A 14986-nucleotide genomic window follows, 5' to 3' on the forward strand; every position below is an offset into this window, starting at 1 on the left:
TGTCCGCAAACAAGTCGGTCACCATAGTGATGGCGAATCGGAGGTTGCCAGGCAGCGCTGCAGCGTGGAAGCACGAGCCCAACTCGTGTTTCATTCGGGAGTCGAAGCGACCGCGAGAATCGCGACCAGTGTGAGATGCGGTTCTTCCTCCCTGGCGTGTCCCATTCACGTCAATATAAGCATGTTTTCGATTCTGCTGCAAATGTCTGCAAAGTTAAGCTTTTAAAGCAACTTTGCTCAATCAGATTTTTGATGCAACAACAAACTTGCATTTATAAACCGCGGCAATGACACCCACCGGCTGAAAAGCCTTCAGAATCCATTACGTCTGTATTGCTCGCTTTAACATCCTCTTCTCTCCCTATTCAATTTGTATTTCTTAGGATCTGGACATCGCTGGCCAGGCCAGGGTTTACTGCCCATCCCTGATTGTTCTTGGAAAAGTTGGTGGTGAGGATTTGAACAGTGACACTCACAGTCATTGGACTGGGAGAAGAGAGAAAGAGATCTAGAATATAAACACCGCGGCACTGAGGGGACTTGCAAAAGGGTATATAGGCGGCAGTGCTCCCGCCTCCCTTCCGAAAGAACGGCGGAACTGGATTCAACCTGAAGTCCAAAAATGAAGTTGGATTGTACTTGAACAGAGAAAAAAAATACAAGAGCTACAGATAAAGACCAGGGAATGGAGCTGCATGAGACTCGATCCGAAGTGGGAACTCATGAAGCGTTTCACAAACATAAACAGTACATGAACAGTAAGTTCATGCTGTTCACGATTATTGCCGTGGTCACACATAGCCAGGGTAGGAATGCCATGAAAATCAGTTTTTGCTGCAGCAATGAGGTACATTACAAACATAAATTGTACATAATTTACATGACAGAATAAACAAGGAATTACATAAGAATATTAGTGCAACTTGAGGGAAATAGAGTCTAGTTCAAGGCAGTATTAGGATTTTTTTTGCGGTTGGTGCAGAACCCGTTAGCATTGAAGAAGAAACTTCCTGAACCTTGAGATGTGGATCTTCAAACTCCTGTACTTCCTGCTTGATGGCAGCAATGACAAAAGGCATGGTTGGTGGGGGGGGGGTCTTAATAATGGATTTTGCCCTCATGAGGTATGGCATCTTGTAAATATCCTTGACGTTGGGAGGCTCAAACATGAGGAACTGGCCACTCTCTGTAGCCTCCTGCATTCCTGCAATTTGGAGTTCCCATCCCAGTCTGATTGCTTTCCACTGTACATCATTAGAAGTTGGTCACAGAGTTTTAATAACTTTGAGGGAATTAGGTATGTTGGTGTGCTTTCTTCATGGGTGCAACTATGTGCCGGGTCTAGGATAAATCTTCCAATAGATCGACACCCAGAAACTTGAAATTGTTCATTCTTCCACCACAGACCCCTCAGTGAGGAATGGTGCTAATTCACCTGACTTCCTGTTCACAGTTCAGTCATTTATATTTAGAAATACAGCATGATAACGGGTCCTTCTGGCCTCACAAGCCTGTACTGCCCAATTACACTCGTGACCAATTAACCTACTAGTACATACAGGTTTGGAATGTGCTGCCATTGACATTGAGTGTGAGGTTATTAGTATGACACCACTAATCTGTTTCCTGGATGTCTCCTTGTCACCATCCATGATTCTACCAAACAACAGTGGTGTTATCAGCAAATTTGTAGAAAGCATTGGAGCTCTACTTCTCTTGCTAGGTACTCTTCCCTCTCTGAGGATATTACTGATGATGAATGTTTTTGGCAAGGCTTTAACACCAGTTTGCAGCCGCAAACGCATAGCACCACTATGATGACTGTGTGCTTCAAGGTTTTTGTCATAGTTTCTTCGCAAGCTAAACCAGCAGCATCTAACAATTTCTGGTTCTTCAGGAAGAACAGTTTGTGGTTCATTAGGAAGAACACTTTTATCTCCCGTCCTATGAAGTGAAGCAACATGAGAGTGCATAATGTATTGTGCATGTGATACAATTCCACAATGTGTGCTGTAGGCTGAACTTGCATTGTCTTAGATATCATCTATCAACGGTCAGCCACCTTTATCAATCTTGAAAGATAGAACTGCTCTGTGATCACAGGCAACATATCCTACACATCTCAGCCTAACAGCTTAGGAATAATCATAATTGTTTCATCCTGAAACAGACCCCCTCCACCATCTTGCATTCATTGCAACTGGTCTTAAACTTCAAGCTAGTTCCTGGATGACGAGGGATATGTATCCCCATCAAGCATGTCTCGAGATTCTCATATTGAAACTCATCCTGGCTATCCAACATGTTGTTACAAAGTGCCATTAGGATGAAGAAGCCATCTCTAGATTTGATTCTCATAAGAACATCTTCCTCCTCAGCAACGGGAATGAAAGAAAGGTGAGTGATTAACTTGTGGCATGAAGGGAGAGTGGAGAGTTAATTTCAATTTTCAAAGGTCAAAATTTGAAGTACTTTTTAAAATCAAAGTACATGTAGTACTGTGCAATAGTTTCAGGGCAAGTAACAGATTCGGTAAAGTGAAGATGCTTTCAAAATAATGAAATGAAAAGTATCTAAATATCAAAAACAAAATTAATATAAAGAGTAGTAAACAGTAAAAACTAAATCAAATCAATCTTTGGTGCGACCACCCTTTGTCTTTGAAATTGCATCAATTCTCTTAGGTACTCTGTTGTGCGGTTTTATAAGAAAGTCAGTCGGTAGATTGTTCCATGCATCTTGAAGAACTTGCCACTGTCTGTCTCACTTGCTTCTGCCTCTCCAGGTAATCCAGACAGACTCAATGTCATTGAGATTGGGGTTCTGTGGAAGCCAAACCATCTGAAACCATCTAAAAGTCTAGGGTGCCTAAGACTTTTGCACAGTATTGTATATGTCACCAAATACTCACCTGAGATTCATTTACTTGCAGGCATTCACAATAGAACAAAGAAATAAAATAGAATCAATGAAAAGCTACACACAAAGGCTGACAAGCAACCAATGTACAAAAGACAAACTGTGCAAATACAAAAAAAAACAAACAATAATAATAATAATGATAAAGTCCGATAAAAAGACTCGAGTTTAAGCAGAGCAGCCACTGTTTGTGTGGGCCAATGTTAGAGTGATCAGGCTTTGGTGAGAAAAAGCAAAGGTTCTAAGTTAGTTCTTTTGCCTTTGTTTGTTTATTGGTACATAGCTAGTGTAGTGAGAATGAGTCCAGAGTTAGTGGTATGTTCTTTGTGTGAGATGTACAAACTCTGGGAGACTTCTAGTCTCCCTGATAACTGCAAAGTGTACATCTGTACAAAGTGCAATGAGCTGCAGCTCCTTAAGACAGTGTGTTAAGGAACTAGAGTTGCAGCACGATGACCTTTAGGTTATATGGGAGAACGAGGAACAGTATCCTCTCGAAGGTGCACAGACATACACGTCTTTTGCTATTAGTGCTCAAAGGAATTTAAACTGCACACAAAAGGTTGTCACCCTGTACCTCGTTAGCAGGTTAAGTATATCCTTTTCAGGTTTCTGATGCAGATGATGTTGACAATGTGGAATTCAGGATGATTTGTCTGCAGATTTTAGAACTGGCTTGTCTATACTGTTTTTATTGAAGAAATTATTCAGCACGCACATATTGCTGTCACTGGGCAAAAAATTGCACAGCACAAGATTTTTGAGCATACTGGTCATTCCAAGTTGATGAGGAGGTGATAGATAGGAGCTACAGGCTTGAGGCAGGTGACTGCCAGGAGAGGGAAAGGGAATAGGCAGCCAGTGAAGAGTACCTCTGTGGCCATTCCTCACAATAATAAGTATATCACTTTGGATACCCTTAGAGGGATGAACTACCAGTGGGGAAGCTGCAGCAACTGGGTGTCTGGCTCTGTATATCAGAAGGGAAGGAGGAAGAGGAGGAATGCAACAGTGATAGGGGACTCCATAGTTAGAGGAGCAAACATCAAGTTCTGTGGATGCACCTCCCAGGTGCCAGGGTCAGGCATGTCTCATCAGGTTCACCATATTCTAAAGGTGGAGGGGGAAGAAGACAGAAGCTGTGGTACATAATGGTACCAACAACATAGAAAGGAAAAGGAATGGGATCCTGAAGAGAGAATGTAGGGAGTTGGGTAGAAATCCTAAGGAAAGTGTGCCACCAGTTAGACTCATCACCGATCACTCTACCTTCTCCAGAAGGACTGTTGAAAATATCCTGACTGGTTGCTTCATGGTCTAGTACAGTCATTTAAATTCCCAAGAATGCAAGAAGCTGCCAAGTAGTGGACTTTGCCCAGTACATCCTGGGCACATCACTCTCCATCATTTGTAGTATGCCTCAAGGTGGTCACCAATCATTAAAGATCCCCACCATCGGGCAGGAAGGAGGTACGGAAGCTTTGAATCCCACACCACCAGGTTCAAGACTGCTACTTCCCTCTAACCACTCAGTTCTTGCACCAACTGGTAAAACCCTAATCACTACCGTTTTAGCAACACTTGGACCACTTCACACGAAAATGGGACTTTTCTGTCCTAATTGTGAATTTTTGTTTAAATTTTTGTTTACACTACATTTTGTTAATGATGATTATATGGTGCTATATGCCTGTAACACTGCTGCAATAAGTTTTAATTGCACCTGCACATAGATATACTTGAATATATAGTAATGGCAACGAACTTGATTTTGGTGTACGGGTCCTACGATCTATAGAGGTGACAGCAGAAAAGCCAGATGGTGAAGGCAGCTTCATTAGCCAAAGGCAGAGAAATTTTAGCACAATTATATAAACCATTGGTTAAGCCACAAATGGAATACTGTGTGTAGCTCTGGTGACAACAGGAAGGCTGCAATTATATTGTAGAGGATACAGAGAATCAACACAATATTACCTGAAATGGAGCATTGCAAAGTCAAATTTAAGGCCATATGCAGCAAGTACATGAATATACCCATGCAATTAAAAGAACTTGCAGCTGCACCACAGGCACTAAAAATAATATAGCATTATTTACAAGAGAAAACAATTTGAAGGGGAATAAAAGCCCATTTTATTGCAAAATGACCATGGTATTGCATTACTGTAGTGATTGGTGTTGCTCTAGTTGATTCAACGGCTAACTACTTGAAGTAGCTGTTCTTGAACCTGGTGCTGTGGGACTTTTCTTCTATACCTCCTGTCCGATGGTAACTCAGAAGATGGCATGGTGCAGAGGACAGAGAACTTCCATGGATGTTACCTTGGGGCAGTGTCTCCTGTAGATACTAGCAATACTGGGGAGTGAAGTACCCATCATTTATTGGGCAGAATCTATTACTCTCTAGCTTATGTTCCTACACATTCAAATTGCCATACCAGAATACAACACACCCAGATAGGATACTTTAAACTGCAATTCATATTAAATTTGTTAAGTCAGTGACAAGCCAAATCTCTGTAACTTCCTATGATGGTGGTGCACCTTCACTGTAGTTGCATCTATGTGCTGGGCCCAGGACAGGTCAACTGATGTGACATCCAGAAATTTAAAGCTGCTCTCTCCACCATCCATCAGTTATGAGCAGACTGGATTGTTTTCCTGGGCATCTTATGAGAACTATAAATAAGGAATAGGGAACATTCCCCCTCTCCCACAGCACAAGTGTCCAATACTGGAGAACAAAGCAGATGATGTTCAGAAAGGATTGGTGGACCAACATTTTCACCCAAAGCTCATTGGAATCTGGAACATACTGCTTATCAGGATGGCGAAGGGAGACTTTCTCCAGATGAATATTTGAATACCAAGAGATTACATAACTGCTATAAATGGATTTATATAGATGGGTACATGATGGTGGACATAGTAGGCCAGAGCCTTTTGCTATGCTGCATAACCAATCTTCTACTGATTTCATTGCCCCTCTATTTTGGATTTGGGTTCCTTGCAACAGGAAATATTCTCCCCCCCCCCCCCCCCATGACTGCCTTCATAATCTAAGGTTACCACTCTAGAAATTTGTCCTGAGCAAGACACTGTTTGCTCACCTTTTATTCCTTTTAGTTCATGCTTGTAAATCCGTTACTTTCACCCTTGTTGCAATATCTTAAGATTTGCCAATTAGAATTGTGTATTGTAAGCCAAGAACAAAGTGCCATAAGGTTTAAGAATCTCTATACCAACTCAATATTTCAAATTGAATCACAATGTTTTGTTCACATTACCAAGTTAGCAATTTACATCACTAGGATTTGTAAATGTGTACTGTGACAACTTTGCTCCTCCACCTAATTTAGTCTAATCACCAAATGCCAAGTTTTTAAAAGAAGCATTCAAGTATCTTAGAACTAGACTTTCTATTGTGATCTTTGCTTACCCACAACGGGTTGGGTTCTGGTCCCACAGAAGTTGTACCACTCGCTTGCTAATTTTGAGCCTTGATCAAGAGGGTAAAGGATATAACCCACAAATGGCAAAGCCCAAATTCAGATGAAAATTTATGGACAGCAAATAGCAAGGATTTAATAAAATAATTAACTTCAGAAAGCACTTTAAAATGTTTTATTTTCCATATTTGTTACTATAATGACAGGTTTAGGATCTTGGTCTCTCCTTCTTGCCTTTGTACAGAGCCAACAAAGATACATTGGCTACTTTAACCACCTTGAAGCGGACACCAGGAATATCACCAACTGCGTGCCCCTTACGACCAAAACCAGCAACCAGAACTTCATCGTTTTCCTAAAGGAGAGAATTCCAACAATTAAATAGTTCAAAACATTCACTAATTAGAAAATATTCAAGGAAGAGGCTATTACAATAGTTCTTCACATTTATACCATGTTGCTTTTATCACCCAAAGCACAAGAGTCGCCATCTCCAGTTTCCATCTTACCCTTAAATTCACTGGGTCCATTTCTGGCACTTCCCTCCCCTTTCTTGATTTTTGTCTCCATCTCTGAAGACAACTGTCTGACATGTTTTATAAACCTACAAATTCCTACAAATATCTTGACAATACTTCTTCCCACCCTATCTCCTGTAAATATACCACCTCCCCATGGAATGCGTGGGTTTTCCCGGCTGCTCTGGTTTTCTTCCACAGTCCAAAGATGTACAGGGTAGGTTAACTGGACATTGTAAATTGTCCCACGATTAGATTGAGAGTTAATTGGGGATGTTGGGATGGTGTGCTCAAAGGGCCAGAAGGGCGTGCTCCGCGCTAAATAAATACTATTCCCTTTTGTCAGTAACACACACAAAATGCTGGAGCAACTCGGGCCAGGTGCCATCTACAGAAAAGAGTAAACAGTCAACGTGTTGGGCCGAGACACTTCTACAGGACTGGAAAGGAAGGGGAAGATGGGTGGGTGGGGGCAGCAGAATTTCTCCAGAGGCCAACCATTTTAAATTCCTATCCCCACTCCCTCAACATGCCAGTCTTTGGTCTCCTCTTCTGCCATGATGATGACACTCATGATGGAAGAGGAACACCAACACCACAGATTTCATCTGGTTAGCCTCCAACCTGATGGCATGAACATCAATTTCTCCTTCCAGTAATTTTTTCCCTTCCCCCTCTTCTATTCCTATCTCTGAACTTCTCCTCACCACCTACCACCTCCCCTGGTACCCCCCCCCACCCTTCCCCTTCTCCCATAGTCCACACTCCTTTCCTAGTCCTTCCAGCTAGTCCTCTGTGCCCTCCCTCCACCTTTTTATTCCGGTGTCTTCCACCTTCTTATCCAATCCTGAAAAAGGATCTCGGCCCAAAATGCTGATTGTCTATTTATTTCTATGGATGCTGCCTGATCCCAGTTTCCCCAGATATTTAAATTGTGCTCAGTAGAATGACTGTTAAGAGTGCAATTTTTTTTTGTAATACAAGCTTCTTGAATTTATTCGATGTGCATACTATGGAAAAAGCAAGATTTAATGCTCAACCTAATTGCCTTAAGCAGATGGTGATGAAACTTCCCTGAACCACTGCAGGTAATCTAGTTAAGTTACTCCCTCAAGGCTGTTGGAAAGTATTTCAACAAGCAAAGATAAATTAAAATTAAACTTCTTCCACGTTAAAGTGATTTGCAGATTGGATGTGAATCTAAATGCTCTTCTTGTCCTCCCTGTGGGCAAAGCCAAATGATTTTGACACATGACATAAGGCACACAATTTTATATGAGCAAGAGGTATATGAATGGATGTTATTCAAAGGGAATAGGGAATGGGAAGCTGGTATAAGGCAGCCACAGCTTTACAATCTGAACAGAAAACATGAGACAGGTGGCACAGTACAGTGGTGAGCACAATTGCTTTACAGTGCCAGTAATCACAGCTTTCTGCCAGTCTGTAAGGAGTTTGTACATTCTCCCCATGACCAAATGGACATCCTATGAGTGCTCCTCCCATATTCCAATGATGTACGGTAAGTTGTGGGCATGTTATGTTGGCACGAGAAGTGTGGTGGCACTTGCAGACTGCCCCCAGCACATCACATACCATGATGCAAACATTTTTCATTGTTTTAATGTACGTGACAAATAAAGCTCATCTTTAAAAACTTGCTCTAAAGAGCACATAGCCAATTTGTTGCAAACTTTATACACATACACTAGCTCCAAGTAATATCACGTCTGAACCTATTATTTTAGACTTCAGCATTTAACAGAAATCCATTACACCCCATGCAGTACAAGCTTGTGGAATCACGAATGGCTGTGGCTCGGAAGGCAATTCGTCAATTGGGTACACACTTCTACCAAGAAACCCTTCCCCATCCTTTCTCCATACTTGCAATTTTTTCTTCACCCTGCATTTATACACATGAAAAGATTCTGTAATTCTCTTCATTTCTCTATTTTATACCTTTGTCCTCTAATCCTCAACCCCTCCAAAGACAAACAACTCTCACAAAATGTTGGAGGAACTCAGCAGGCCAGGCAGCATCAATGGAAAAAAGTACAGTTGACGTTTTGGGCTGAAACCCTTCAGCAGGACCCCCAAAAGCAAGTTTCCTACCAGCAATTCTGTTCAAACCCCTAACCATTTCATATTTCTACCATTTCCCTCAACCTTACATTTAAAAACAGAAATCCTAGCTTGTCATCTGCCCTAGCAACCCAAGACCCTCATCCCAGGAACCATTCTCATAATTTTTTTTCTGAATCCTCTAAGGGCAGCATAACTTGCCCACACATACAGGCTCTAGCTGAATAAGGCCTTTAAAGGTTGAGCACAATTTTATCTTTCCTTCATAGGTAAAGCTCAGAATCTGAATGGCCATTAATCCCTTTCTCAATGAGTATTATAGTACTCATAATTATTGGTTAATTTTTCTTAATTACTTACATTAGATTTTGTTTTAAACATGTCAGTTAAAATACTGCAGGAAACTAATCATATCAACAGACTAGATGAGGAACAGAGGTAACAACTCCATGTTGGGGAGGGAAATTAGAAGAAAACTATGATCAGCACGTCGCTGTCATTGCCACAATGCACATGGAGATATGTTGCATGTCCAACACTCCATGAGATTACAATAGTTTAGCAGTAAAGTAGAAAATAAAGAAAACAGTCAATGTAAAGATTACATAAAAATATTGAACATTCTAATTTAAAAACAAGCCCAATTATTTCTTATAATTAATTGACCAAGCTCACTGGCAAGTGAGGGATATTATAGAGATTGAAGTGATATGTCCGTCACAGTTCAAGGATACAATTTGAATTTGTGGAAGTATTCCATTCAATTAGATAATTTTGCTATCAGCCACTTTGCAAGCAGGCCACCAATAAGGCAAAAATGCATAGTGTATAGAGCTAAGAAAGTTTTGTGCTGAAGACAAAGGCTCAACTAGTGGTGCTACTGCCTCAAAGCAGAATACCTAGGTTCAGTCCCAACCTCAAGTGCTGTTCACGTGGAGCTACCCTGTTCTCCCTGGCGGGTTTCCTCCAATATCTATATAGGTCAACTGGCTGTCAAAAATCGTCTTTAGTTTGTAAATGGGTGGTAGAATTTGGTAAGAGTTTGAAGAGAATGTGGGAGGGGAAAAGGATTAAGGTAGCAGATTAAAGAATTAGTGGCTGATGGTCAGTGAGGATTTAATAGGCTGAAGGCCTGTTCCTATGCTGTATCTGTATCTGACTGTGATATGTCAGTTATAAAAGGCATCATGCTGTAAGCACTTCAACATGCAGGTTACAGTATTGGTAATTAACCCAATCAACTATAATCTCATTACCTTGAAACTGATGGTTACAAGGGAATAATATTATTTATGCCAGTCAACACGTTGATTTAAAAGGCAATAACTATACAGGATACAAATTGCAAGCTCCCTGCCATTAGTTCAGTAGGTGTCACCATAAATGTAATTAATTCATTTGTAACTACCTAATAGCAATGCAATGGGTAATGAACCAAGCATAAAGCCACTTTAAAGCCACTTTTCTTCCCATTACATCTGAGCGCCATATATGACATTCCACAAACTATAGCCTGTTTCCACAAAAGCAATTATATACTTTGACAATATTTTCTGCAGTGCTATCTGCAGATTTCAAATGAAAAATCTGCCAAGTGAGAAGTGTTTTCTTTTTAAAGGCCCCTTGAAGCAAATATCTTTTTTCACATTCTGTTGGCTTTAAATTCAACGCCAAATCTCATGGTATTATCTTTTATTAAGTGTTCAATGTGGTCATCACCTTTCTAAAGGCTAACATTCAAAAAGCCGTAAATAAAGCTCCAGGATTTTGACCCAGTGATGATAAAGAACCAATTGACAGAATGGTAACAATGGATGGTGAAATTTCAAACCATTTTAAGGTATCATCTATTAATCTTGCAGGTTTTGCAGTTCTTGAATGCTTAGTTGAAAAATATAAATTAGAATGAAAGCCACAAGATAAAAATTACGGGATACAGAAAAACTGGAAAAGGCAAAATAGAACTCACATCATTGTTTTAAAATTTAAAAAAAGAAATCAAGTTTTTCACTCTATCTTTCTCATTTTTATTGTGCCGGGGGGGGGGGCCTGTTATGTTTTTGTACATTTTTTGTGTTGAAGGGGGGACTTGGGTGTTGATGTGCCTGATTCGATTTTTTGCGCAGCAGGGGGGATTTTGGCACTGATGTGCCTGTTCTGTTTTTGTTTGTTTTTTGGTGGTTTGGGGGTTGATGATTGTGCTGCCTTTCTTTTCTTTCTTGGCTACACAGGAAAGAATAATTTCATACTTGCGTACTTTGATAATAAAACCAACCTTTTGAAGTTTCACAGAAACTGCTTCATTTTCCACTTATAAAATTAATTCAGTTCTGAATTAATAAGAACAATAAACATGAATAGCTACCTCTATGAAATTCAAGCAACCATCATTTGGAACAAAAGCTGTAATTTTCTTGCCATTCTTAATAAGTTGTACTCGGACACACTTTCTGATAGCAGAATTGGGCTGCTTGGCCTCAACGCCACTGTAAGAGAACAGAATGAGTTATTTTCTACATTTCCACACTAAGCTCACTTATTTCATTGTCCCCTCCAAGAACGGCAAAATCTCTTGGTACATTTTACTTAAAAATAAAACACAAACTGGCATGTAGTTTTCACTGTACATGGTGGCCCTTACAAACAACTGAGTAAACTACTAGACCTAGTTGAGTTGTACCGAAGTATTTTATACTTTCATTTATAAGTCCCAGTCAAAAGAGTACTCCAAGCACTTAGCAAGAGATTAATCATCTAACAATTCATTTTAAGATGTTAAGAAAAATATGTAGTACACAGCTGCCTCAAAAGGGTGCTACCTTTAGCTATAATAGTTCCTCCATCTAAAAATACTTACACTTTTTCCAAGACTATTCCTTTAGCATGGGATGCACCTCCAAATGGGTTGGCCTTTAAAGCTGTGCCCAAGTGGGCTTTCTTGTACTGCTTGTCATGCCATTTCTGATCACGACGAAGGTTACGCAACTTTCTAGCTGTACGTAGACCACGGCACTTACCTAAAATCAAAGGTATACAATCAGATGTGAACCACAATAAATGACAGGACTCAAGGGAAAAAACCAATTGGGAAGGATTGAAATCCAACCCAGCTATTCATTTCTATACTGCCATATAACCAAAGTTTTAATTTCAGATATTCTGTAATTTCACATTTTTGTTACCTCCATATTTTATTTTGCAATTCCAACCCAGCTCTTCATTTCTATACTGGCATATGACCAAAGTTTTAATTTCAGATATTCTGTAATTTCACATTTTCGGTAACCAGATATTATTTTGCATTTTTTAAAATTATACAATGTTCAATATTTGAAATTGTTCATTTGCTTAAAATAAGAATCATGGCCGTATTACTGAGTATCACAAGTACAAGGCTAGCATTCATAAAACTATCTGGTGAACTACAGAATTGTAACATGAAAGGAACCCCAATTTCACTTAATTCTTCTAACTTCCAGTAACAACTTACCTCTACTGCCCCCTTGTTTTCCCTTTATCTCATCACCCATTCCCCTTCCTCTCCACCACCATCCTATTCTGCCCATCATCCACTCTCCCCTCTAATTCCTCTCACCCCCTTCCCTTTATTCCATATCTACAGTACTCTATCAGATTCCATCTTGTTCAGCCCCTTGTCACTCTCAGCTTCCCACATCATTCCCACTTGCAATCTCCTGCCCATCTCTCTCCCCACCAACCTGGATTCACCCTCATCACCCACCTGCAAAAGCTCCGCTCTTACTTTTTTATACTGGCTTCTCCCCTTCCTTTCTACTCCATTCCTCCACCCAAATGTCAACCACCCACAATCAATGCTGCCCACCCTGCCAAGTTTCTCCAGCATTGTGTTTATACAGGTTTGCAGTCTTGTGCCCCCATCAATTCAGTAGCATCTTTATGCAAACCAATTCAGCTCATCAGTCTCCTCTCATAGCTCCACAATTTCTTTCAGATCCTAAACAAGTTCTCCTCTATCAATCTGCCTCTAATACTACTGACAGTGGATTCCACAAATCATTCACTGCATTTTTCCCCCATTTATTCTGTTTTTGTCAGTTACTTGCATTTTATGTCAAATCCACTCCACCAATATGATTTAAAATACTCCTTTCTAAGAGCAACTGCAGCATCGCAGTAACCAACCAACCTGAAGCTCCTCATCCCGGGAAACAATTTCTTCTCTTTACTACTCCTTTCAAATCTACAAAGTATGCACCCAAAACTGAAAATATTAAGTTGCAACTCAACTAGTGTGTTACAATGCATATCACGAATTTCTTGCTGTTATTCCCCACAACCAAGGATATTTTCATGTTTCAACAATTTCAACTTTTTCTACTTTAAATGAACTATACATACACCCGCATATCCCTTGTACGCTTTTTACATTAGCTTCTCATTTTTCCTGTCGTATCCAGCTAATTACTTATATTTGAAACAAACCCAAAAAATCTTAATACTTCCTTTAAAAACCGTAGTGCAAGTAAATTGTCATACAAAATGGCGGAAGGGCCTGCATGCATTATTTCTGCTCAAATAAAAATTTATTAAGAATATCAGTGGAATTGAATAGAAAAGCTCGGTGCTGAAATTAATCCACTCAAACGAGAGCCGAACGCGAAAGTTAGAGTAGCCCTCATATGACGAAGGCGGACAGTGAGAGGACACATCTCCAAACTAGTCTACTCAACAGATTGTAAACCCCAACAATTGCTCGGATGACACCAGAAATTATCCCACATAATGTTTCTATATCTGAAATTGGAAGCTGTACTTCACGGGACGGCTTTTCCCAACATTTCACGCCCAGGGCGGGCCTCGGGCCCTGGGCCGGGATCCCGCAGCCTGACTGCGGGCGCCTCGTGTAAAACAGCTCGATGCGGCTTTGGTGACAGGATAATACTACTGCCTTGGGCTCGCTGCATTTCGCGACCGACTGTGAGCGACGACAATGTGCCGACGCGGCCGAGGCCAGTCCGGCGAGCGGACTGGGGGCACTCGGGCCGCTCACCACACTCACCCATGCTGCAGGCTCCGCCGCTCGTCCAAAAGAAAGGGCCGGCACCGCGACGCGTCTCTTACCAGCAGCAAGGACCCCGCCGGCAGCCCGCTTCCGCCTGCCGCAAAACACAAACAAAACTACCTCTTACTCAATGCTGGGCAAAACGCACACAGAAAATACGTTCATAGTTCGAATAAAAATGTTACAATCTGCAAAGTAATAGTCTTTTTGACTTTAAAAGCTGTAGAACTCTAGTCCCGCCTTTTACTGAACATAATTGGCTGATTGTGTTGATACCCATCGCTGATTGGGAACCATCGCCGTCAATCAGAGGGAATACACTCTCTTCGCTGGCAGAGTGCTTTGAATCCCATTCAGAACTCCGGGCAGTGCACCCAGCAGCGGAGCTATTTATAAATGGAAGTCTATCGCATTCAGTGCTTAATATTTTCGCTTCTCATAAAGTTTTCAATGATGAATGAAGAAACAGTGCCCGTTATAATGTGGTCAACAGCAGAGTAAGTGTATACTTTCAAGATGCAAGCTATGTAACTTGTACAAGTGATTTCCAAGTATTTTACCAACATATCTCCATAGATTTCTGACGTGTTGAGTGTAATTATTGCGGTTTACAAAGAAAACAAAATCAGTGTCATATTTTATTCTAAATGGACAGGGAATAGTAAAGTGAACATTTTATTCCACTTACGGTTTGCTGTCCAAGTGACCATATGCTGACCGGATTAACCTTTAAGAGTTTCATAAAAAGCGAGATTAATACTGTAAACGCAAAGAAACTATTTAGGTTATCAATTATTGTAATAAAGACTTTGAAAATGAATATAGATTTAATATGAAGTTCGAATCACTTATTATTTTATTATTATCTATTTTTGGAATGTTCGTTTAATTCCGTGTTTTAATCCCCTAACTAGTCCTTCTGCCTTGTCGATTCCAGGAATAGCAGTTAAATAAAACAGCAAATCCTT

General features: G+C 40.5%; 1 protein-coding gene across 1 annotated transcript; it reads right to left on the reverse strand.

The window, feature by feature from the left end:
- Positions 1-6531: 6531 nt before the first annotated feature.
- Positions 6532-14113, reverse strand: rps23 (ribosomal protein S23). The gene is made up of 4 exons (XM_072280432.1): positions 14016-14113; positions 11832-11991; positions 11340-11460; positions 6532-6726 (listed from the first exon to the last, which is right to left on the reverse strand). The coding sequence occupies exons 1-4, from the start codon at positions 14017-14019 to the stop codon at positions 6580-6582; spliced, it is 432 nt and encodes a 143-aa protein (XP_072136533.1). The 5' UTR covers positions 14020-14113; the 3' UTR covers positions 6532-6579.
- Positions 14114-14986: the final 873 nt, after the last annotated feature.

This window comes from Mobula birostris, chromosome 16, assembly GCF_030028105.1.
Source record: "Mobula birostris isolate sMobBir1 chromosome 16, sMobBir1.hap1, whole genome shotgun sequence".
Classification (NCBI taxonomy): Eukaryota; Metazoa; Chordata; class Chondrichthyes; order Myliobatiformes; family Myliobatidae; genus Mobula; species Mobula birostris.